Source organism: Terrapene carolina, unplaced genomic scaffold, assembly GCF_002925995.2.
Source record: "Terrapene carolina triunguis isolate 2854851 unplaced genomic scaffold, T_m_triunguis-2.0 Scaffold189, whole genome shotgun sequence".
In the NCBI taxonomy this organism is placed as follows: Eukaryota; Metazoa; Chordata; order Testudines; family Emydidae; genus Terrapene; species Terrapene triunguis.
Genome location: NW_020664540.1, coordinates 9,459,174 through 9,485,310, shown reverse-complemented (window position 1 = coordinate 9,485,310; position 26,137 = coordinate 9,459,174). Strand labels below are relative to the sequence as shown.

The 26,137-nt window shown below is 46.2% G+C and overlaps 1 protein-coding gene across 2 annotated transcripts in view; it reads left to right on the top strand.

Moving 5' to 3' along the window:
- DAAM1 (dishevelled associated activator of morphogenesis 1) overlaps positions 1–26,137 on the top strand; it is a 179,292-nt gene that overhangs the window by 60,081 nt on the left and 93,074 nt on the right. For both annotated transcript variants that reach the window (XM_024214645.3, XM_024214644.3), the window contains exon 2: positions 6,555–6,778. In XM_024214645.3, the coding sequence (XP_024070413.1) occupies positions 6,596–6,778 (183 nt within the window). In that variant the 5' untranslated portion in view covers positions 6,555–6,595. The remainder of the gene's footprint in view (positions 1–6,554; positions 6,779–26,137) is intronic.

Below are 26,137 nucleotides of genomic sequence, written 5' to 3'. Positions count from 1 at the left end.
TGTGTGTGTGTGTGTGTGTGTGTGTGTGTGTGTGTGTGTGTGTGAGAGAGAGCAGTACAACATACACTTACCTGGGGGCTACCGTAGGGTTGCCACCTTTCTAATGGCTGGTAACTGGACCTCCGAGACCCTGCCTCTTCCCCCCCCTCCCCAAAGGCCCTGTCCCCTTCTCTGCCTCTTACCCCCTAAGGTCCCACCCCTGCACACCACGCACCGCCGCGAGCCACAGGAGCCAGCTGCCTCCTTCCTTCCACATAGGGTTGCCACAAATAAAAAACCAAACTGACATCAGGGCTTGTCAAATGGCACCCGGGCGCACAAGCTGACACCCGGACTGTCCGGGTGAAAACCAGATGGGTAGCAACCCTAGGCTACCATGAGCACACATGTTTCCGACTGAGCTCAGCGGGAGTTCCTGGGTGCTCCGTCGCCTCTGAAAAATCAGGCCACTTATGTAGCCACCTAAAAATGTATTGAAGAATGTAACATTAGGCTCCTATCTTGGCGAGTATGTCTGATTTGGGTCCGTAATTCCTTCTTTCTGTTAAAGCCTAACCCGTAGCTTCTGACTGGGAAGTGGCTGGAAAGAGAGCTCTGATTTAACTTTGAACTAACGCTGTTTCATTTTTCGTGGTTGTATTAAAAGAACTTTGCATAAAAGCAGGCCAAATAACACGAAAGGGAGGGAAGGTGGTTTGATTAAAAAAAACTCCCTGCTGCTTTGTATTTCCAGGCGGCCACAGGAGAGGAATCTGGGGGTGTAGCATTGTTGTGTAGAACAGTATGCAAGGTCATGGCAGACCAGACAGAGCAAATTAGATTCTGTTGAATGAGGAAAAAATTAGAGGAGGGACAAAGGAGTTCTGCTTCTGATAGGGAGCCTGGAATACAGGTGTCTCTGTAGCTCATAACTTCCTCCTTCTCTTCCCCTGCCATTAATCTTTTTGGTTGTCTTTTGCCTGTGACACATTCACAATATTCTGTGCAGTGATCACCTGTTAATACCAAAATCCTTGCAAGCTAAATGTATCCGCTCCTTTGTCACTTGCTTTGATGGAACCTAAAATGTATGCCCCTGCCTCAGTTATTCTAGAGACTGTGCCTTTCTTATTTTTGCACTATTGAAATGCTATATTGAAATTTATAGACTTCTTCTATGTTGTCACTACTTACATTTTTGTTCAGTACACGATCTATATTAGGTACTTATCTGGTTCCCATCACCATAGTGTCTGAGCACTCCACAAACTTTAATGTATTTATCCTCGCACCACCCCGTAAATTAGGGATACTCTATCTCCATTTTACTGATGAGGAACTGAGGCTCCGAGAAGCTAAGTGACTTGCCCAAGGTCACACAGGAAGTTTGCTGCAGAGCAGAGAATTGAATCTGGGCTTCCCAAGTCCTAGCCTAGTGCCCTAACCACTGGACCATCCTTTCTTGAAGGAATCTGGATTAAGTGTTGTACCACCACTTCCCATTGGTAGTGACCTCAGGTGGAGGTCAGAGCAGGGCAGGTATCTGTAAGGATATTTAATGGTCTCTTTCAAAGAAACACAGTTCTTTAGGAGTTCACTGGAGCTGTCTGTAGTTGCAACCTTTTTCATGTTTAAGCCAGAGATACCTCATTTTGTAGGGGAATTAATGTGCATGTGAAACTAAAGAGAAAAGTCATTTGAAAGCAAATCGATTGTTTGTAGGACAGGATAGCACCTAGAAGAGCTGGTTAGGGACCAGGACCCCACTGTGGTAGCTGCTGTACAGACACAGAGTGAAAAATGGTCCCTGCCCCAAAGAGCTTAAACTAATTTGAAACCTTCCTAAGTTCCTTCGAGGGAATGTTGCTTGGTCACTTAGGCCTTGTCTACACTGCCACTTACAGTGCTGAAACTTTCTTTGCTCAGGGGTGTGAAAAAATACTTCCCCCCCCCCCCCCACCCCCAGCGATGCAAGTTTCAGCGCTGTAAAGTGGCAGTGTAAACAGTGCTACTGCGCTGGGAGCTACTCCCCTCGTGAGGGTGGGTTTTTTAAAGTGCTGCCATGTAGACATACCCTTAGTAACTTTCCTTTTTGTCCAATATCATGGACAAATCCAGTACGGTATGTGTGTAGCGGGCAACATCCTGCCAGGTCATTTAAGATTTCATGGAAATTACTCTTGCAAATCTTTTACTAAAAAGGTTTTGACCCCAAAACATGTGATGCTCCTCACTGATAGCCAATTTTTCAGGACAGAAAACGGTGATCTCATCCCCTTTTCCAAATCCAGTAATCAGTACCTTTCCTGTCTGCCAGTCTGTCCTTTCTAGTCTCTCTGTGGTTCCTGACTCACTCCCATCTACTTACACTGATTCTAGGATGGCCGTCTGCAGATGACTCAGTATTTTGATGCCTTCACTCCTCTCCACCTTGCTGTCCCCAGTCCTTGCTCTGTCTGCAATCATAGCAACTGAAGCTGCTGCACAGAGCATCTCTGGGCAAAGTCCTGTTCTCATGATGTCATTTTATGCCTTAATCCTCTCTTCTCTCAGCTCCCTCTTGTTCACTGTAGTGGCTGCACTTTTCCTCCCTCAGTGATGTGATTCCCTTTGGTTCCATCATTGGTCCAACACTCCTTTTCCCCCCTCTCTAATCTCTCTGGGTGGTGACATTCACTACCTTTGGACTGGGAGCCTGGAACTTCTCAAGTCTAATCCCAGCCTTGATGTTTGCCTTGAGGGCTTGGACAAGCTATTTAGGGCAGTATTTTCAGAAGCATCCTCTCATTTTTGGTGTCTCAGGCTTTGAATAGTCATCTTGACTCACAGGGCCTGATCTTCAGAGGCGATGAGCTCCAACTGAGTTTGGTTGGAGTTGCGAGTGCTCAGCACTTCTGAAAATCAGGCCTGCAGTGTCCCAGATTGGGCACCCAAAAATTAGTGGGCATGCTTGGAAATTGTTTTCCTTCACATCTCTGCCTCTGTTTATCCATCTAAGCAATGTGTCTACAAATTACTCATCTACCTCACCAGAGTGTGCTGAGGGTTAAAGTTAGTAATGCCCTCTTGGAAATGAAAAGTGCTTTGTGAATGCTGAGTGGTGGTGGTGTCATATGAGTATCCTGTAATGAGAATGAGAAAAAGCGTCTATTGCTAGTGCATAGTGACTGAGAATTCCCTTGCATAGCTGCCTGAATGACTGGTTATCTAAGCTTGGAGAAAACAAATTCTCTTAGTCTTTCCCACTCGCCAAAAGTGGGACATCTCTGTAATTAATTATATATTCTATCATTACAGTTTCTCGTCTGACTCCCCCTAGGGAATAAAACCAGACACAAATGCAGGAAGAAGGGAGACAGCCAAAAAAAACCCCCCTACTGCTTCAGAATATACTTGCATACTAGTGCCTTGTGGCAAATCAGGTTTACTTGCAAGGCATAACCCCATTGCTGCCCGACACATGAGCAGTCTTGGCAAAAGCCAGTATTGTGTCCACCTGACAGACAGAACGATTCTTTTGCAATAGAGCAAATTCTGTATGTTCTCCAGGCTGTGGTGTAACCGCAAAAGGAAACGATCATGGTATTTCGGTGGCATAGCTGTTGCTTGCCCCATTCATGTGGGTTCAAGGAAGTCTTTGAGACCTCTGAGAAACCATTATAATTTAAGGCTCGGATGCTGCAGACAGTTGAGCAAATGAATAGCTTCACTCATGAGTAGCCTTACTGACTTCAGTGAGATTACTTGTGTGTAAGTTTGTTCAGGATCAAGGCCTAACTTCTGCCTTAGTTCTCCAGGGCCGCATAATATTCTGGTACTTCTCTGGGTATTTTTTCCTTGCCTTTCCGGTTGCATTTTCTACAGGAAATGCTAGATATAAATAATTCTTACATGACCTACAGGGTGGTGTTTGTATTCGGGGAGAGCCTAAGAGCCCTCCTCATGGCCCAGGATCCCATTGTGCTAGATGCTGTACAAACACAGAAGAAAAAGACAGAGTCCCTGACTCAAGGAGTTTGCAATCTGACCAGGTACTTTTAGATTGTATTAATTTAATCTCAACCGGGAGGGTGATTAAACCTAACAGGAGCTGAAGAATCCACCCTCTCCCTTGAAGTCTTCAAATCCAAGACTAGGTGCTTTCTGGAAAGGATGGTTTAGCTAAAAAGACAAGTTACTGGGCCTCAATTCTGTGGCCCGTGTTATACAGGAGGTCAGACTTGATGGCATAATAGTCCCTTCTGACCTTGAAATCCTGTGAACCTGATTAGGGTTGTTCCCTATGTATGTATGTCCTGCCCACGCTCATGTCTAAAGTGTAACTTTGGGAAGTTTGAGGACTTTTGCAGAAGGCTGAGCTGAATGACTTGTTCTCAAACTGACATTGTCCCTGTCCAATGTCTAACAAATTCTGCGTAAACGATAAAGTGGAATGAAAAGGCCTTGCCCCTCAGACTTTGTACTGTAGAGGCAATAGGCCTGTTTTGAAGCGTTCTAGCTGAAGAACATGTCAGGAAGCAGAGTTTTGATTTTATCCTTCACATTAATGAATATTCAGCAGCATTTGTGCGGTTTGCCTGCTAGCTAAGGTTCCTCTCTCCTTTTCAAGTTTTGTAGTGCTGCTTGTTAGTAACTGCAATTTGCTGGGCTTGTATCTGTCTTGCAAATGATACATAAACATAAAGACTGCAGGTGTATGGTAATTATGAAGCCCAATAGCTCTAGAGCTGCAGCCATCTCAAAAATACCTTGTCTGAGTGGCCACGTCTGTCTTTTAAATACTAAAATAGAAATAAACCTTTACCTAGTCTCATCCTTGTTCTTTCATTCAGACTTAAATCTGTTGATGTTTTTATGGAAGCTAGGATCTTTGAAAACACCAGACGTGTTCTGAGGATAGCGTGTGTATATTTATAGCTTTCAGTTTGAAAATCTGAAATGGAAGAAGAGAACTAAAGTTCCGGGCCTGTGGTGAGAGTACGGGATTTGCATGGGAGAGCAGCATCAGGAAATAGGTTTCTCTTCCTAGCTCTGCCACTGATTCACTGCATTGCTTTAGACCAGTGGTTCTCAGATTGTGGGTTGGGACCCCAAAATGGGTCTCAACCCCATTTTAATGGGGTCACCAGGGCTGGCATTAGACTTTCTAGTGCCAAAGCTGAAGCATGAGACCCCCCGCCCAGGGCCAGAGCCCAAGGGCTTTGGCCCTGGGCAGTGGGGCTCAGGTCACAGTCTCCGTGCCCGGGGCTGAAGCCATTGGGCTTTGGCTTTGGCCCCCCGTCCAGAGCGGCGGAGCTTGGGCTTCAGCTTTGGTCCCTCCCTGCCTGGGGCAGCGGGGCTCAGGTAGGCTCTGGCTTTGGTCCACCCTCCTGGGGTCGTGTAGTAATTTTTGTTGTCAGCAGGGCGTTGTGGTGTAATGAAATTTGAGAACCCCTGCTTTAGGCAAATTACTTCCCTTCCCCCTGCTCTATTTCCCCATCTGTAGAGTAGGGAAAATGGTACTTGGGGCCTTTTAAAAATTATGAATTTGCTTTCCCTATTGAGAAGACATGTTTTGTTTTTGGGAAACTTTTGGTTGGGGGGAGCAAAACTTTCTTGCCAGGTGTGGGATGCCTTTTTAAAAACTCATTGATTCCAGCATACTGCAGATGAATTCAGCTGATAACTCTCAGGTAGCAAGTGACAATAAGAGATTTCATGGCTGTGCGAGCTCATCAAATGGTTACGTTTGTGTGAACCCTAAGGTGCGTAATGTGAAATGAGCTGTTGAGAAGGGGACGCTTTTAGCTTGGATGCAGGGGAGGATTGCGCAGACCTAGGACTTGTACTTCCTTTAAAACTTAAATTTGAATTTTAAAAATGGCTTCCACCTGTCCCTTAAATAAAAATAAAATTTCCAGAGCTAGATCCTCAGCTGGTATAAAATGGACCAAGTTCTCTTGACTGCCCTGGTGTGTTACTGGCTCACACTAGCTGAGGATCTGCCCCTGGAATCATAAAGGTTGTCCTCTAGTGCTGAAAACTTTAGCTGACAGCGTAGACCAGACAGAACTGTTTGCAGTACCAATGCGCTAAGTCTCAAATGTTCTGTAATAATGCTGCAAGAGGTCCACACGAGCTGAAAAAGAGTTGTGTAGCATGGGGCTAATTGGCATCAGAGTGACTTTTGACCTGTCTTGGAGCGAGATGATAAAAGATAGAGAAGGAATCAGAGGGCTTGGGTCAGTTCTTCTTGCAGCTCTCAGCGCTGGAACAGAACAGTGGTGTATCCCACCGTCTTTCATCTACAGCAATTGCTCACTGGCAACTTCTTGATTCAGCTACAGCTGGGGGGCGGGGGGGGGGGGGAAGATTATGCCCATAAGAGAACAAAGGTATTTTTTAATTAGCACAGTCATCAAGGTTGCTGGAACTGTAAATGTCAAACTGGAACAGAAATCTTTAGCATGTAAATGTCACTTTTTTGCAAGTTGTGTATGTTGGGTGCCTTTGATTCTGGGTCTCTTCTCAGTAGATCTCAACACACTTGGACAAAGTGGATACTCAAGCGTTTGCTGTCCTCTCTCTCTCTGTAGGATTTAGTAGCTAGAAGGAAGGGACACAGAGGATTTTGGCCATGGCCCCAAGAAAAAGAAGTGGACGGGGGATTTCATTCATCTTCTGCTGCTTCCGAAGCAACGACCATCCGGAGATCACCTACCGGCTTCGCAATGACAGCAACTTCGCCCTACAGACCATGGAGCCGGCGTTGCCAATGCCCCCGGTGGAAGAGCTGGATGTCATGTTCAGTGAGCTTGTGGTGAGTGTTGCATGTTTCTCGCGGCAGTGGGGTAGCTATTTGTGGGAGGGCACCACAGAAAAACATTGGGGGGGCCCCCCCATCCTGCTCATGATGTCCATGGCAAATCTCCCACTGATTTTAATAGGTGCGAGGTCAGGAGGAGTGATTTTTCAAATGAGCTTTTACCTGAAAGGAACGTCAGGGTTTGCTGCTGGCGGTGATTGTACAGCCCCCTGAGCCTTGAGTTCCCATTGGATGCACCGGTGACTTCCAGCCGTCATGGGGAATTTCATTGGTTGCTACAGAGCTCCTGTAAAAGAGCATTACTCTCTCCCCACAGAACATGTGGAGTTTTGAGGCTCTAGGGCTTTCCATCTGCCATTCCTGGAAGAAAACCCACTCTACGGTCAGTCTTTTCCCCAGACCCCATTCTATTCATGGTGGTTATTTCCTTTACGGTACATTGCTTTGTTTAGGTCTGACAGTGTGCCTGAGAGAGAGATTCCCTGCCCTGTGGCGCCTGGGCTCTAGTTCAGGCATAGATGATGCCATGAGCAACTGTAGTGCTTGTGAAAGAGAGTCTAACAGTGCCTGAGCCAGGAGGCCATAAGCATGTAGTGTAGGCTGGCATGGCAGGTAACTTTCCACGCACGGCACTCCCAGTGCAACCTAGTCAGTCCTCACCTGTACCCCAGTCTTGGACCTCTCCCAAGGGCAGGCTGCCAACTGAGCTGAATTTTGTTTGATTGGGTCCCATCGCTAGCCCTGTTTACACCTATCTCCTTGTCAGTTGTGATTCCCAGGGTGGAAGGGCAGGCTGGGGTGCAGAACCACTGGTAACCTGAAAAGGGACTGGAATGGTTGGGTGGGAAGCAGCTAGGTAGATGGAGCTTCGGCATCTTGGAGAGGTAGTGTTCTGGAAGTAGAAATGTAGGTAGCCGGCCCAACTGAGAGTGGTCTCCCATTGCTCCATGGCTGCTGTTACATGGCATGACTGGCCAAGGGAGGACGGAGAGCATTGGCTGATCAGAAGGACCGATGGATCCATCCCAGTGTTGTGGCAATGCAGGTGGCCATGAGGCCTAAGCAGTAAATATGGGCATGTCCTCTACTCCATCACTAATAGTGTGTTCCTGTTGGTCCAGCTGCTGCAATCTCCTCCTTCTCTGCAGCCCATGGGGATGTGGTAATCTCCCAAGTGGCATGTGGCTTCTTAAACTGTAATTTTGGGCAGCAGGAGTGAGGGCAGCGAGCATGAGGCTGAGGGCAAAATGGTGGTGTTTTGGTTCCTGTTCTGGTGTGACAGTGCCTATGCCAGGCTGTCTCTTGACAGGGCCCCACAGTATACCCAAAGCATCAGTGATTCTTGTGCCCTGTACACTCTGATTGGAAGGGGAAGGAAATAAAGTGCGTGTAAACCCAAGTGTTAGCATTACAGCTGAGTGAAATTTGGAATTTCTGTCCCACAGGAAATGCCGACCTTTCAGCACTTGGTTTTTGTCCCAAATCAAAATGAAAAATTGAAATGTTGAAATTTTTCATGGAATAGAATTTTCCCCCAATTTTGACATTCCTGAAAGCAAAATGTTTTGGTTTTTAGTTTGTTGAACTGACTCAAAACTAAGCATTTCGGGTCAGTTCAACATTAATGGATTTTCCCATTGTGGTTTGTTGCCTCACAGGAGTTGTATTTTGGGAGCTTGATTCACCCATTCTCCCATATGGGCCAGGCTTCGTGGCTAGAATGCATATCCTGTCATGCAGCTTGGTCAGATGGGAAATCCACATTGCACTGTGGGAGATGCAGTCTTTCAGGGAATCTGGCCCATAGGAGATATTGGGGCCTGTACAACAACTCCGATAAGGAAATACAATTTATTATTTTGTTGAACTGATTAGAAACATTTCAGGTTGGTTCAATAAAACAAAATGTCCAGGTTGAACCGACCCACAACAAAATATTTCCATTTGATTTTCCTGATGGAAAATTGAAAAATTTCAGCTTAAATCAAAATCTTCCCATGGAGCATCTTGATTTTGTGGAAACTGAGTTTTTCATTGGAAAATTCCTGGCCAGCTCTGGTTAGCATAGCCAAACTGAACGTAAGAGCATGCTATGAGCCAGCGCCAGCATAGCCACGCTAAGCCTACAGATCCATCTAGCGATGGGGGAGCCTCCCTGGAGAATCGGGGTTTGGAGGCTTATCAGAACCCATTAAACACCAGGCCTGGGATTCATACAGAATGCCTGTCTACCTGAGAGCTCTCCTTCCCACAAGCCCTGAAGGACATGGTGGTTTCTTTTTGCAGGGAAAGACTGTGTCCTGCTACCTCTTACAATGCCTTATTGGTGTATGGACCATTCTCTCCACCATGATTTTTAGGGAGGCAATTACACTCCTCCTGACTGGCCTCAGGTGATTGGGTGGTGTGGCTATAAGTGACTCTTCTCCTCCCTCTGCCCACACACATAGCTAGGGAGCAGCCACTCCCTGCTGTGAAGTTTTTTGTTTTCCCCTAACAGGGTGGGAGACTGAGCCCAAAATTCAGCCACTCCTTGTGAGAGGAGTCAGCTGTGGCCCACTGCTAGCCTCCTGATTGCATGAGGGCAGACTAATCCAATCGGAGGAAACAGTGCCCATACCATATAACTGTGTGTGACTAGTCGCAACACACCAGCCCTGCCTGAAATTCAAAGAAACCATGTGGAAACCCTGCAGCCAAGCTCCCACTTCTTGCTACCCTCTCTCCCCATTACAAATATCAATGAGAAACCCTCAGGGATTTTCCCAGTGTTTACAAGGTTGTTCAGATTTCTCTAACATTTTGCAAACTCAAAAATAGGCAAATTTTCACCAGGGAGAGTTTAAAAAATAAATAAAAATGTTGCTGCAAATCCTTTTGGCCGGCTCATCTTGCTATACCTAGCCCCTTCTTACCGCTCACAGTAACCTGTCAGTGTTGAGTATTAGATTTCAGCATTAGTTAAATGATTTGGAAAATGTCCCACTGTTTCTCTATAAGCCCACTGTGTAACATTTGGAACTGCGACAGGAAAAACAGCTAGAGGTGTTGGGCTGATTTTACGCTTGCTGAAGCCTGATAGGGGGCTGAAAGGTGTCTCTTTAAAACCTTGGCAGCCCTGATGCTGCCACACAGTTCGCACTCGACAACTTGGAACGAGCGGCTTCTTCCCTCTCTTTATTTGAAAGACGTTTTGAATCCACTTAATTATCTTGGCAAACAGGGAGGAGGTGATTTGAAATATGCGGAAGGAATCTTGAGGCTTCACGCACTGAAGTTGACGTTAGGACAGGCCTAGAGTTATAGGGTGTTTTTATAGGTTGTACTTGTTTATGGATTTGTGCCACGTATCAGCGATGGGATACGATTTGTTTTACAGTCGCACCCAGCGTCCCCGGCTGAGATCAGGGCCCTGTTGGGCTAAGCAGCGTGATTCTACAAATCAGCAAACATTAGTGTGAGAGGCTAGCTTCAAATGTACATTGCCAGTGCTTTAGCTTTCAATCTGTAAAGCATTCTCCATGGGAGTTGGGAAAGGTTTTTTTTTTTTAAGGTTACCCATGTTCTGCCCCCAGTTTGACTTAGGGAATCCTATTGTTATTGACGAGAGTAGCACCGAGGGCCCCCGCCAAGATCAAAGCCCCAGTGAGGTTCAAGCTGTAGGTGTAAATTCCAGCTCAAGGAGCCCATCCCCATGCTAGCTCTGATCAAGCTTGCTCACTAAAAAAAGCAGAGTGTAGCCGTGCGGGCACAGGCAGCGGGAGTGGCTAGCTGCCCCAAGTACATGCCTAGCGTCTCAGGTGTGCCAGTACTTAGGGCAGTGACTCCCTCCTGCTGCGTGTGCTCTACTTTTAGCACTCTGGCTCGATCAGAGCTACAGCAAGTATGTCTGCTTGAGCTGGGATTTATGCCAGGGTAGAGCTATCCACAAAGAGGTTAAGTGACTTGCCCAAGGTCACACAGGAAGTCGATGGCACAGCTTTAACACAGATCTCCTGAGTCCCAGTCCAATGCATCTAACCATAAGGCCATCTGTCTTCGCTGGCTCTTTCTAGCCATATTTCTCTGCTTTTTATTGTTCTAGACTTTGGGACCTCGTGATGAATTGCCACTTCCCCCCGCTCCCCCAAAAATTAAAATAGAATTGGGATTTAAGCAATATATATCTGATATTTTAGTCTTGAGACTTGGCAGTACCCTCTGGGACCACTGATGGTGAAATAAGACTAGCCTTTTGTTGTTGGGTGAATCATACAGCAAGCACCAGGAGTTGCAAGTTCAGCAAACTCGGTGTTGCAAATCCCATTTAATCTCCTCCCTAATGTGGCAAGGCCGCTTCCTTTGGGTCAGTCCTGGAAAACGCATCTGGGTTGGATGTTTAGGATGTGACTATTAATCTGCAAACCTGTCACATTCTTAAGGTGAGCAATCAGCGATTGTTCCAGAGCAAAGTCTGAAGACCAGAGATTGTACACTGAATGTGTGATGGAGGCATCAGTTGCACCGGACGTTGGCCTACCCCGAACTCGGGTTTGCCAAAGGCTTACCTTCTGCTGCCCACCGCACCCAGGGTCTTTCTTGATCTTGGGTGCAATGCAGCTGATTTTAGCTGGTGCACCGAGACTTCCACAGTGATGTTTGCTTTTAATCTAATGATATCCTGAACTGTCTCCAGACCTGTGGATATGCAGGCATTTCTCTGGAGGAACAGCAACAAAGTGGGGAGCCAGATTCTTTAGGTAGATTGTTAAGCTAATGAGGCCAGTGTCTAAACTTCTGCTTCTAGTGATCCTGACAGGAAGAGGACAATTCATACTGGCTACAAAGGAAAATCTAGCAGACTGTGGCCTTCTCTGGCTTAGAGAACATGAAAATATTGCCATTTTTGCTGGCAGACATTCACTCTTCCCTCTCTTCCTTCCACACCTCATCAGTGACTTTGCAGCTGGGAGTTGTGGGAATGCGGGACAGTGGGCACTAGGCCCCGTCTGAAAGAGTTCATTGTCTCTTGTTCTGTCAGGGCTTCAGCGACCCAGAGCCACCCAAGGAGGAGCAACTGTGTGGACATCGGCCTCCACAAAAGCAGTGTTCCACTACAAGTTAGCTGCTGTGTGCTTCACGGTTCTCTGGGAACTGTTCAGGTTGCTGGGACAACTTGCAGGGCTTTCCATGAATGCAGAGCTAGGTGATGCCACCAGCTTTGACTTTCAAATTTTGCTGAAAAATTCTTTCATACTCTAACCAAAACAGCCCATTGTGTTCTATGAGCTCTAGATAGGAAGAGTTCACTTTCACTTGGACCTACTGATGAGGTGTAGCCCCAGCAGGCAACATTGGTTTGTTTTATACTGTTGCCCCTCTTTCAGATACCTGAGTCCCACTACTGACACCAGCATTGCCCCTCTGCCAAATGGTAGCAGAATTCTCGGGCCTTCCAGGTTGGCTTCCCATTGGAGGAGAAACCGGTGACATGGATTCTTGGTATATTCACACTGTAACTTTCTTTATTTCCATATATACACTAGACCTGGAAAAGAGGCAGGCATCTCAGCTCACGCACCAATGCATGGCTTCCAGAAGGCTCATCTTTCTCAAGAATTGCCTTCAAATACAGTGAATAAAGTAGAGAGCAAATTCTCTGCCATCTTCCACAGCTTCTCTTAAAATGCTATTGCATATCGAGGCTAACAACAATATAGCATTTCTTCAAAGACTAAAATCTTGTTCGCACACTAAGCAAAAGAATTTTCAAGTCTGTGTAACAGCACCATCTGGTAACTTCTACCATAACAATACTTCACATTTCATGCCTACAACTAGTCTTTCCATCGACTCGGTGAATGATTGATTCCCTCACAGCTCCTTAGTACCTGCTGTTATGCTGAAGTTGTACAAAACGTGGAGTGTGTTGTGTTGCACAACATCCCTGGGGGTTAGGTAAGTATTATGTGCACTTCACAGGCGGATAGAGGGAAGCACAGAGAAGTTAAATGCCTTGCCCAAGGAAGGTCAAAATGAGTTGGTGGCAATAGATTGGAACTCAGGAGACCTGACTCCCAATCCGCTGCCCCAATCACTAGATTAGTTCTCCAAAATATTCCCTGACGCAGAGGCATTTTATTGTGGCTTGTGCTGAAGGCAGTGACGAGGGCAGGGGGGATAATTTAGTGTAAATTCAATTACTGAATTTACTTACGGCTGGATGAAGATACTTCTCCCAAGGCACGAGAGAAACAGCTACCGTTTAGCTTGTGGCTGCTGCAGCATGCTGTCCTTCCTGCACACAGTTGTCTTAATAAAATCATAAGAGTGACTCCAGTCAGGCTGGGGTAGGATGACTGGATGTCGTGGGTGCCCCTCATTGGGAATCGGTTGATGCTCTCTGAGCTGCTGCTAAATGTGGGCTATTAAGTTGCCTGAAGACCAACTTTCTGTTTATCGTTTTCTTTTGGGGTTGCACCACAAAGCCTTGGCTAAGGCAGGGCCCCATTGTGCTAGGCGCTGTCCATACGGTTAGCAAGAGACTGTCCCCGCGCTGAAGGGCTTGCTATCAGGAAAACTTGCAAGTCTTGGTGCTGTTCTGCGGATGTCACTTTGGCTTCCCCCTCCGAGCAGCAGGAAGGTAGCTGGTGTGTGAAGAATGGTAGGTTGGGGAGGAAGCCCAGCTGAGAGGTAGCAACACAATGGGACACAGTTACCAGCACAGGTTACCAGATTCCCAGAGTGTCTGCTGATAAAGGTTTTACCCTCCCCCTTTAGATAGCAGGATTGACTCTCTCAACCAGTGAAAAGGTCCCTTCATCCTCTGTCTTCTCCTCACTCTGAGCTTTTTAAGTGGTGTCGGATGTGTTCACTGCAGAATTGGTTACAGCAACACTATCGTCCCATAAATAAAATACTGTAGCAACATGCAGGAAAATGGACTCATTTAACCACTGAATCTTCAAGCAAGCTGGTGATCTAGGATTGCTTTGTTTCTCAGTGGGGTACTTCATGCCTGGAGCAGGCTGTGTGAAACCAATTGTATTCTGTTTAGCATCTTCTCCATTGTTTTGGTTAGAAGCGGTTGCCAAAGTACTTGGGCCCAGATCCTCAAGGGTATGTGATACCACCTTTGAGGATCTGGGCCTCTGTCCCTTTTGCTCGCATGTTCAGTGAGCTGCCTCGTAAAGAGGTTCCAAGCGGAGATACCATAACTTCTGACATAAGGCATTTTGCTCCCCCACCTTTGTTAAAGGGGCATGGGAGAGGAGAACTTGCCTGCTTCCAAGAGCAGGTGATTCTAAAGGTGCAACTGTGGTGAAATGTCCCAGAGCCTCACTCCCTGCCAGGCCCTGCATCAGGCTGACTCATCTTTCCAGCTGACGAAATCCAAACACTCAGAGGGATTTTCCAAAGTGTCTCAGTGACTCAGGAGGACGAGTCACATTTGAAGGTTGATGAGACACTTGCTTCTAAATCACTTTGATTCTTTGGAAAATCCCACTCACCGCTCCCTATGGCGCCAGCCACTGCCACTCCTTGGTGAACCAGGAATTCATCCAGAGCAGTGTGTTTCTTTTCTCCCACACTTCTACATCTCAAAAGCTGTGGAGCACTGGGCAGGGAGTCCTACCTCCCTAGCATCCCTAGCTCCAGTTGGCCTGGGTGGAACAGACCCTTAAGTGCAAAGAATTGTTGATATTCCCAGCTATTTGTGACTGCATTAAGTGGGAATCTACTGGAGGGGAAGATGTGTTCTCTGAAGTGGCACAATTTGTAGCTTCCCCCTCTGTAACACTGAACTCTGCTACTTCATTCAGATGCATGATGGATCAATTGGAATTAGAGATGCTTTTTATTAATAAAAAGCTGTTTGTGGTTCTAATACATATGCATTTGTTTTGATGTACTTGTAACATTTCTGTTCTTCAGTGTAATGTGTTAGAGATTTGATTTTCAATTATCCTACTACGTGTAGGAAAGAACAAATCATTGAGATTAACGCTGCATTACCTTTTAAACTGCCCATCGTGTTTATATTGCGCCGTTGGTACTACTCTGTTCCTACCATATGTGAGGGTCGTAAAATGTATAATCACTATTTTTAATCCTGGGATTTCATACGACTTTGCGAACACTGCACGGCTACGCCTACATGCCATCATTGAACAGCAGCCAACAACGAGGTGGAACACTCCATGCATTTTAATAAGCCAATCACGTGAAGGCTTCTGTTTTGTGTGACCCCATTTTAATTACTACGGTTTTATGTGCATCGGCGACTTTGAGCACTTTTGAAGGATTTCCACTCTCCGTGTTTGACAGCATTGTGCAATGGGGCATCTGCTGAGGCTTCACATTCTGCATGTACAGATGACTTCATAGCGAGGATGAGAGAGAGGGAACAAACCCCCTGGGACAGATGTCAGTCACATCACTTAATGACTGGAAGGCACTCAGATGCTATCATGGTGAGGGTGGTCTGATGTAGAATAGAATGGAGTCTTTGAATCCAAGGGTCTAGTTGTATACTTGTTCATGGTATCTTTAAACTCTGATCCCAGGGCAACTAACTACTCATGGGGAAACTGTTGAAGCTTCACTTTTTGAAGTAGTACGCTAGCTGCAACATTACTGTGTATGTAAAACTTTAGCAGATCAATAATTCATGGCTTTCCTCTGTGGGCTCTGAGAACGGCAGCCCTCCTTCCCTCCCTCCCAGCCACTAGCCCCTTAAGCACTTAGTTATTTGGTGTTTATCTTTTAATGTTTATGAACGTCTGTACAGCAGTGGGCATGCTAATGCTTGTAAATTAATAGTTTTTTTGAAAGCTGCATTAGCAATCCATTAACTTCACTAAGCGTTCAAAATGCTGTTTAGAACTCAAGATTGTTAGTAGAAGTAAGATAGTAATTAGAAGAAGGTGATGTATCAAACACTGTATGTGTTAATAAGAATGGCAACTGGGAAATTATTACTTGAGATGGTAAGTAAAATTGATCCGGCTAGTAAATGAGTTGGCTCTCTTTGGTTTCTGGTGTTTTTAGTTTTTAGTTTCTGGTTAGAAGAGAGGGTGAAAAATGCCCATGCAGAAGCCATGGCATTCAGGCAACAGCTGATGTATCAGATGCAAGGCAAAGCTTTCATATTTAAAGCTTACGTGCAAACGAATGCTATGGGCATAAGTGCTATTCGTAGCCACATGGTCACTGCACTACCAGGAATTTCATGATGTTGAGATCTCCTTAGCCTGAGAAGACCCTATGTAAAACACCATTTTATTCTAATATTATTTAAAATATGTCACATACAAAAATGGAGATGTATTTATTGCACAAATCAAATGCAGCTATGAGAAGTTTAATATTTGCCCCATTGGGTTGGATTCTGTGGACCTCATGGGCCCAACTCCCATTTGTGTACAGCGGATCCTGTGGTTGGGTCTGCTGCATACTTATTCCTGAGAAAAGTCACATGGGTGTTAGGAGACACAACGGAGGTCAGAGGATCCTGTGACGCTGCTTCTTTGCAGAACGAGGGTTTGACTTTGGTGTCCTGGTAATAGTGTGTAAATGATCACAAAAATAGCTTCAAGGATAACAGAGTTCTCCCCATTTTTATAAAGTCTTTCTCCATGGTTCCTCTCACTTAAGTTGTTTCCTCAAGAGAACAGGAATTGGGGGCATTCTGATGGTTACTACTTGAATTATGGTAGCACCAAGGGTCTTCCACAGAGATCAGGACTCCATTGAACTAGGCACTGCACATATACATCCTGAGAGGCAGGTGGGAGGAAAGATTATATTTCCTATGTTCTAGATGGGAAACTGAGGCACAGAGAGTAAGTGATTTGCCCAGCGTCACATAGGGGGTCTGTAGCAGCACCAGGAACTGAACCTAGATCTCTTGAGTCCTTAAGCAGAAGACCAGCCTTCCTTTCAAATGTAAATTCACTTCTTGTGGGGAAAAAACACATGAACCAACCATTGATTTCTTAAAATCACTCCAGGAGGACACTGCAATGCAAAGACTACTTCAATGGGATGCCCAATTCCTGCTTATTAGATACCAACCACTTGGACAGCTGGGTTTTGCTGCTTCTCCTTCCAAAACCTAGTGATTGCTCTGTATTCATGATCTATATATTTGTTTCTTTCTTTGCTCCGCCTGTCACTCACTAGGTAATAACCCCACACTTGTTTCTACCACCTTTATGTTTTACTCAATTGCGAGTAATCCCTTAAACATATGTTTTGATCGGTAACTGTCTGATCTAGAAGTCACACACCTACTCATCTAGGAAATGAGAAATTTCTGCCCACACATGTTCTACAGACTGGAATAAAATAATCCAGTGCGAAGCTGTATCTCAGCTGAACAGCTTGTGCAATTGCAATATCTGTTACACCAAGGAATGCCTGCATGCTGTTTTGGTAGTTGTAAGGGCCTCACTCTTCCAAACTTGTAATTTTGTGACGGGTCCGTAGTATAACACGGTGTGAACACCAGTCGCAGGTAGAAGGCTAGCAAGGAAAGTTTTGCTTCAGAGAAAACAGCTCTCAGGTGGAAAAGTGACACATTCTACCCATGAAGAGCCTTCCATGCTACACACAATAGAAGAGAAGTGCAAGCAGTGTGTGTCTGGATAGCTTGGTCACTAGTGCATCACACTTGTAGGCTACACGTACACAGCAGCTGGGAGGTGTGATTCCATCTTGGGAAGATGTACATGTGCTAGCTCCTCTTGAGCTAATGCGGTACAAAGAGCAGTGTGGCCTCAGTGGAACAGGGGGTGACTTGGGTTTGCTGCCTGAAAACATACCTAAAGATCTCTGATGGGGTTGTAGTCACAGGGCTAGCCTGACCCATGCCGCTGCAGCCATGTTGCTATTTTCCACACTCTAGCTCAAGTCGAACTAGCGCATTTGTCTTCCCGAGCTGGGAATTGCACCTCCCAGCTGCAGTGTAGATGTCCCTTAATTCTTAATTAGTTCAGGTCCCTCTTCAAGCACAAATGCTTCTGTGCTGGCCATTGTTGGAGACAGGAGATTAAACTAGGTGTACCATGGGTGTGATCTAGTCTGGCTATTCCTGTTCCTACCTGCTCTGGTTTTGTACTGTGTTCCTCATGCATTAGTAAGGATTACAGGCGAGAGTGAATGGAGATAAGTATTGCTTTGCTGGTAGTCTGGCTCAGGAATAGCCTGAGCAGGGAGGAGTTTTGCTAGAAATCATTCTTGGTTTTCTTCCAGATTTTTTGTTTTGCAGATTCATAGGAAATACCACGATGGAGTTGTGATACCAACTTCATGTCCAGAGAGTTGGTTAAGTTACCGTAAGGTCTGTTGAACCAGAAGTTGTACGTTTTCTGTGTGTAAGTGTATCCAATATCAGTGCCGTTCAGTCCGCTCTCACTGACCCCAAAGGTAGTCTTCCTCAGAGCACCATGCAAAGAAAGGGAATCACAATTCCCCTGGCCCTAAGGCCTTGTCTACCCTAGAAAATTAGGTTGCTTTAACTACATCTGTCGGGGCATGAAAAATCCACACTCCTGAGTCGCGGCATTAAGCTGACCTAAGTCGCTGTGTAGACAGAGCTAGGTCAACAGAAGAATTCTCCCGTTGACCTAGCTACCACCTCTTGAGGAGGTGGATTACCTACGCCGATGGGCGAATCCCTCCCATCTGCATAGGTTGTGTCTACGCTGCAGTACTACAGCGGTGCAGCTGTGCCACAGTAGTGTTTTAAGTGTGGACAGACCTTAAAGACCCCTAGGCCACTGCCTTCTTTAAGATTGGGGCAAAAACTTCCCCTTCCACAGAGCACCCCAAAATGGAATACCCTATCTTTACTAGCCTTACAAATTGGGTTGCCTTAAAGGGAAAGGTTAGCTCAGGAGTATATCCTAGACGTTAAGCAGAATGTGAGCACAGCCACAAAGAATATTAGTTGAGCAAGAGGGAACTTGCATATTATAACGCCAGCTGCTTCCAGCTTGTGCTAAACATCTCACTAAGGAGCTGAATCACAAGATCCAGAAATTCCATCCTCCAGGGATGTCTCGTTGCTGTGTGCAGTCTGAGAGTTAAAATCACATTTGTCCTACGGGGTGGGGGTGTCAAAAACAACAGAACCAGGAGTTCTGGGCTCTTTCAATGGAAATCTCCCCATAGCAGAGGTAGACATTTAGGAGTCCAGGGCTGTGGAAAACCAAGCTCTCCTGTTCGCCCCAGAATAGCCATCTCTTGTATCCAAGGAGCCCAGTTTCACATTATATCAATGTCCAAAACCAATTGGGAGATGCCTCTTCCTCTGGCACAGCCCCAATAGGTGCATACAATAAGCAAAGTCCTCTTTGGCTGCATCCGTCCAGTCCTGCGTGCATAGCTGTTCATCTCAGTGATGTTTCAATAACACTTTTTTTTATTCCCTGTTGGATCCTCCAATGTATCTTTGGTGGTACACAGCTGGGCACATCGCGCTGGGCAATTTTTGAGCAGTTTGCTGCAAAACCAATCATTCATGAGTACAAAACCAGTTGAACATGGGTGCCTCCCATTAGGCATCTAAATCCATATCTATACACCTAATAAACTGGCCTGTTTTTTTTTCTTTTTTCTTTTTAGAGGTGCTGAGTCCTTGCTGCTCCCTTGACTTCTGCAGCACTGGGGGTTCTTGGCACCTTGTAAAAACCTGGCCACTTACTAGGTGTATAAATACAGACTTAGGTGCCTGAATTCAGGCACCTGTGACTGAAACCTTCACTTAAGTGCCAACTGGGGTGACCAGATGTCCTGATTTTATAGGGACAGTTCTTATATTTGGGGCTTTTTCTTATATAGATGCCAATTACCCCCTACCCCTTGTCCCGATTTTTCACACTTGCTATCTGGTCACTCTAGTGCCAACTCTACTTATTGCAGTACAGGATAGACACATCAGGTGCAGTCATTGCCCAGAGACACTTACGGTCTATTTGATTTATGATTTGTATTGATCTCCAGTACTAGCTGTCTTTCACAGTAACAGATCATCAATAAGACAAGAGTTACTATTTATTTTGTTTTCAAAGTGAGCCTGTAACTGTAAATATTAAGAGGATTTAAAGTGAGGAGCTCATGTTCCCATAACACTGCCACAGTCCAGCTAGGATGTTTTCACTCTTGGGTGCAATAGTTTGCAATGGAACGCTGTTTTCAGAGTGGTTGGTGCAGTAATCCGCGCTCTGCAGGTACTGCGTGTTTAATTAAACAGCAAGAAAAAAGTTTCCATTTGACATCAGCAAAGAGGTCACAAGAGGCAACGCATTTGCTTAAAGGAAGGACAGGATTAGGTGGGGTCCAGAGGAAAAAATGCTGATTGCAACTTTCCTTCATACTGTAGCATGCTTGGGTATATCAAATTTGATGACCTCTGAGAAGAACGACTGGAAAGAAACAAAAACATGGGTGTGACCTCCGAGAAAAGAAGTAGATGCAGACTTCAACCAGTGTGTGTTTTAAATTGCCATATTGTACCAGTTAATGTAAAATGTTTTCAAAATTGCGACCTATTTTTAAAAGTGAGTCTCCGCTTAAAGAAGAAAAAATCTAGTTTCTGAGCAGCTAGTATTATTGGCATCCTTCTAATCCATCTGCTTGAGTTTCTCATCCCTGTGGACTCATCCCAGTCCTTGGGGTGTTTAGCGATATCCATGTAATTACATCCTGCAATCATATGTTGCACCTGCTTTTTATAATGCTGCTCATTCACTGGTCCGGTGGTTGCTGCTTACTGTTGGATGTGGAGGAAAAAACACAATATAAACATCTGATTTTTAAAGAAGTTTATAAAAAATACCGACAACTGAGCCCTGCTACATTTTGCATAAATTCATTTCTCCCCTCCTTGTAACAGTCTCCTCAACATGCTGTGTTTTAAAACTACACAGTTACCCAAGTGTCTGTTCAGCATCATAGGGCAGACTAGGCTAAGGCCATGTATACACTGCAAAATTAAGTTGACCCTAACGTACTTCGCCATACAGCCGCCACAGTAATTACATCGCTTGTACATGTCTACACTTTGCTTCTTGTATCGGTGGTGCATGTCCTAACTAGGAACGCTTGTATTGACTGTACAGTACTATCAGTGTGGGCATTGTAGGATGGCTCCTGAAAGCCAGTAACAGTTCACATAAGCAGTGCAGTGTCTTCACCGACACTGCATCGACCACACTGCATCAACCTCGGCTCACACCGCTGGTGGAATTAAGTCGGCGTAGCAGGGAAGTTACATCTGTGGCAGCGAAATTTAAGTGTCGACTCTTCCATAGTTAGGTCGACATAAGCTGCCTTGCATCAACCTAACTCTGCAGTGTAGACCCAGACTTAAAGCGTGACAAAGAGCAATGCACGCAGCGTCCCAACCTGCAATTCATTTCTTTATCTCGGCAAGCTAACGAGATTTAGTTCCTTCATAGACTCTTCCTACAAAAGCGTTTAATGTCCATTCACAAGTATTTGCCAGCAGTCCAAAGAAAGTAGTGCTGTTGCTTGCACTTCAAAAGGCTGCTTTGCAACCATCCAACCGTTCTTAATTCCAGTTAAGACAGACAGATGAAGGAGCTTGGGTTTGAGAGCACAAACCTGGTAATCATTTAATGAACGTAGGCTGTGCTCACCATTGTGTAAAAGAAATTCCATGAGGTAAATAGGCCACTTGAAACTTGACACCATACACACTGACTGGCAGATTGTTGTTTATTTGTATTGCAGTTGCACCTAGGAGCCCCAGTCGCAGACCAGGCCCCTATAGTGCTAGGCACTGTACAAAACAGAACGGGACTGTGTTGTTGCCCTGGAGATATGCACATATACTGACTCTTTGTAATGCGATAACTGGAGCTGCCAGCTTTGATTAGTTTGATTTGCGTGGACGTAGCCCAGTTTTTTCCAGCTGGCACTGTGACGGTTTGGGAATAAGTCTGCGTCAAGTTCTGCGTTCCGTGTTGTCTTTTGAATGTCACTTTGAGGGTAACCATCATTGTTTATTTAGAGCATCTCTCTTGTAGCAGGGACTAGACACCGACTGGGGAGGCTACATTTGGGAAGCAGTGACAGAGCAATCAAAGGCGATCAACGTTGAGTGGCTCTGCCCTAGTGGAACAATGGGTTTGCTCCTAGCAGGGGCTATTTAATTTGAACCCAAACTATGTCTACCCCAAAGCCAACCAGAGTTGGGGATGGGTGAGCAGGGGAGGGGAGCTGGAGCTTGGAAATTCCCCAAATAAATGGGCAAGAAAGGTGACAGACTGTTTTAAAAGGAGGCTGCTTTTCTAAGCAAGAGGCCGTTCCACTGCCTGAGGCGTGAAACATGACCAAGAAGGTTGGAAGAACCTCCTGGCATAAGAAGTCTGGTCAGACCCAGGGCTCCTTGGGGTGGTAAAGTCACACCAAGGGGAATGCAGCCAGGAGTTTGTTTTCCTCCGATCTGGCTCTAGTGCTGTTTAGGAGGAAAAAGGAAGCAAGAAATTCCGTTGCTAAGCCCGTGTGTGCTTGTTTTACTGCCACATGGTCCCTGAAAGGTGAAACTAGAAAACTAGAGCACTCCTAGCCAGGCGGACCCTGGGGAGCTTGGCTAAGCAACTGGGAGGGCTGTGGCACTTGTTCCAGGGTCTAGGCAGCCTGACTGCAAAGTCCCACTGCCCAAGAAGGGCGTTGGATGTGGGGTCTGCACCTGAGAGTGTGCTTGAGAGACCCAGAATGAGGAACAGTGATCGGTCACTCTCCAGACCCAGGGGCTTAGAAACATGAGCGATTCAGGAGCTGGATCCAATCACAACAGCCTGGTGTCCATCCAAAGGGTTGGCAGGATCGTGTTGTGACGTGTACTTGGATGCTATTAAATATCAGCGGATATAAAATAGAGGGGGAGATTTTCCAAGGCACCCAACTCCCAGAGATATTCAAGAGCAAATAGGCGCCTAGCTGCCCTTTTTGCCTTTGAAAATCTCCCCTTGAGTATTTGGATGCTCCTCGGTGCTGTCATTCCTGTATTCCCATGTGATAAACTTATTTTTACCAAGCGACTTCACTTTAAAACTTCCTCTGGGTGAATTGGTGATGGCTGAACTTTATTAAGTTTTTTGTAAAAGCCCAGCACTTCCTCCCTTCCTGCCACTTTCACTGATTGATTGGGATTTGTTGGCTTACTGAATACAGAAGACGTTGTATATCAAGCTTTCCATTGTGACATACATGACACTCAGGAAAGGGTTAAATTACTAGATTAGTGTCCTTCCCTCCCAGTAAGATCTGCTAATGAGTTTATTGGCTAAGATAGTACAAAGGGAGGAGGGATAGCTCAGTGGTTTGAGCATTGGCCTGCTAAACCCAGGGTTGAGTTCAATCCTTGAGGGGGTCATTTAGGTATCTGGGCAAAAATCTGTCTGGGGATTGGTCCTGCTTTGAGCAAGGGGTTGGACTAGATGACCACCTGAGGTCCCTTCCAACCCTGAGATTCTATGATACTCCATGCCCTACTGCAGTGCCTTGGTGAGTGGAGTTTTACACCAACTAGTCAGGGTTGGAATTTGGATCTCTTACTGCTCGAGTAGTTGAATGTTTCTTTCATCGACGATGCCTCATTTTTCCAACGTATCCCAGCTCTGCTAAGTCCCGGCTCTTTCCCTGGAATGATGCAGATAATAACAAAAATAATTAAGAATAAAAATGTTCTGAATTCCTTGGTCATGCCCATGTCATCTCTCATCTCAACTTCTCCTGTGATCACCACCGTGACTCCCCACCTCTTCTGTCCCTCTCCCCTCCAGGTTCATAAAAACCACCTCCTGCCACCTCACTCATGTCTTCCCTTTCTTAGGTCCCTCCAGTGGCTTATGCTCCTGTCTGCGTCAAGGATAAAGTCCTTCAAACCTTTTTGTAGATTTTAAAGGACCATTGTGATTGTCTAGTCTGGCCTCCTGCATAACACAGCCCATAGGATTTCCCTGTATTAATTCGGGCTTCAAATCAATATTTGTGCTTGAACTAGAGCATCTTTTTTAAGCAAAACATCCTATTTTGATTTTAAAATCTCCCGTGATGGAGAATCCACCACAACTCTTGGTAAATTGTTCCATTGGTTAATTACCCTCACTGTTCGAAAGTGCATCTTATTTCTAGTCTGAATTTGTCTAGATTCGATTTCCAGCAATTGTATCTTGTTATACCTTTGTCTGCTAGATTGAGAGGTCTCTCTTATCTAATTTCTGTTGCCCATGTAGGTTCTTGCACAACCCAACTTCTGCACGAGTCTTTCCATTCCCACCTCCTTCCATTCCCACCTCCTGCTTCCTAGGTTTCTCTCAACTGATTTTTGTTTTGTTTTTTGCTTGCATGGTCCAGATTTTGTGCCTTGTTAGAACAACCTGTGATGGGTGTCTGGCAAGCTCCCTTCCAAAAACACTTCTGAGTAACCACCAGTTCTGTGGAGCATTCCAGCTCGGAGCCCTCTTTCTTGTGGCTGTGCTCTTGTTTGTTTGGCATGGCTTACCCTCCTTGCTCACTCTAGCTCTTACGTTCTCGTTTGCTTCTGAACCCTTCAGTGCTATTACTCCAGACACAGTATTCACACCGCGCTTTAAAATGTGCCGCTTTCTCTCCCGGAAAGGAAACTACACTAAACACACAGTAGTGCTTCCCAACGCTCTTTGCTACGCAGTTCACCATTTAAAGTAACGAGCTTAAAACCCACCTGGTTTAAAAACTAACTTTGAAAGAAAAACTGAATATTAGCAGCTTGCACTACTTGTGCTTAGGGGAGAGAGACTTCAGAGCAGCCACAGTTGCTTCCAGTGAAATATTAGCAAAGCAAATTGTTATGTTGCTATGTTGTACCTACCAGAAGCAACCTATAAAGCCTTTTGAATTAAATACCCAATGTGTTTTCAAACTCCTCTTCAAATAGAGTTTGGACATGCAAATGGGTTTCCTCATCTAAAGGTTAATAGTTTAACTATATGGGATAAATATTTGAAAGTAGCATATAGGTTTCCAGTAAAAACACTCTGGGTAGAGACTTCCTTTTAGTAGCAGACTGTGTTCTGTTATTTTACGTGCCTTAGTTGTAATGGAAATGGAATATTTAAAATGGCAAATCTTTCTGCGGGAGTGTGCCAAGAGTGGAGTGGCGAGGCTGGTGGAGGACAGGGCTGAAGTGCAATGGAAGGAGGTAGGTGTGTGTGTGTGTGTGTGTGTGTGTGTGTGTGTGTGTGTGTGTGAAGAATCCAGCCTCTACTATGCCGGACTAGCCTGTGTTCTCCTTCTATCACTGAGACGGGGACTAGATTCACCCGATTTAAGAATGAGAGCACAAATGGCAAATGCGCTACAAAGTCAATTGTCGACTGGACTCTCCCGGTGTCTAATGATTCAGTGCATGCTTGTTAATTGGATCTACACAGGAATTTGAGGTTGCACACTGCAACTATGCGCTGTTCTGGCTCTGCGGCAGAGTTGCAAGTGAACCTTGTAAATTGAGAGTTGAACTGTTGGCTTCAAAAACTTGAAATAGAATTCCTCTTCCTACCCCCAGTTTCAAAGAGATTGTGGGTTTGAAGGACAATCCATGGCTGCTTCATTTTGAGTGTCCATGGAGCAGAATACCATGACGCTTTCCTGGGATACAAATCCTCTGTGGGAGTGCATAAAATCCCAAAAGCCAGAAGTGGCCTTACACACACAGTACAGCCTAGTTTCCATGGATCCAAACTACTGTGAAGAATCAGCAGGGCCGGCACCAGGCACCCAAGCTGGTGCTTGGGGCGGCACCTGGAGGGGGGCGGCGCGGCGCTCCGGCCGCCGGGGAGAGCGGGGCCACAGCAGGGCTCACCAGCCCTCCCCCCGGCGCTCTGGCCGCCCTCCCCCCGGCCGCCGGGGGGAGAGCGGCGAGCCCCTGCTGGGGCTCGCCGCCCTGCGCTCTGGCTGCCGGGGGGGGAGAGCCGAGCCCCAGCCGGGGCTCACTGTCCTGCCCCCGGTGCTCTGGCCGTCAGAGGGGGGAGAGCCGAGCCCCAGCCGGGGCTCGCCACCCTGCCCCCGGCCCTCTGGGCCCCGGGGGGGGGGGGGGCGGTGCCCCGCCCCCGCCGCGCGCCCTCCCCCCCGGCGCCCTGCCCCCAGCCGCCGAGGGGAGAGCAGAGCCCCCGCCGGGGCTCGCTGCCCTCCCCTCGGGGCTCCGGGCGCCCCCCCCCCCCGCGGGGGGGGGGCAGAGGCTTTTTCGCCTGAGGCGGCGAAAAAGCCAGAGCCGGCCCTGAGAATCAGGCCTTCGTTTTTCCATTTCTGTTATTGCTGACCATAACACTCATTAGTCACTGATTCTGGGGAATTTCACAT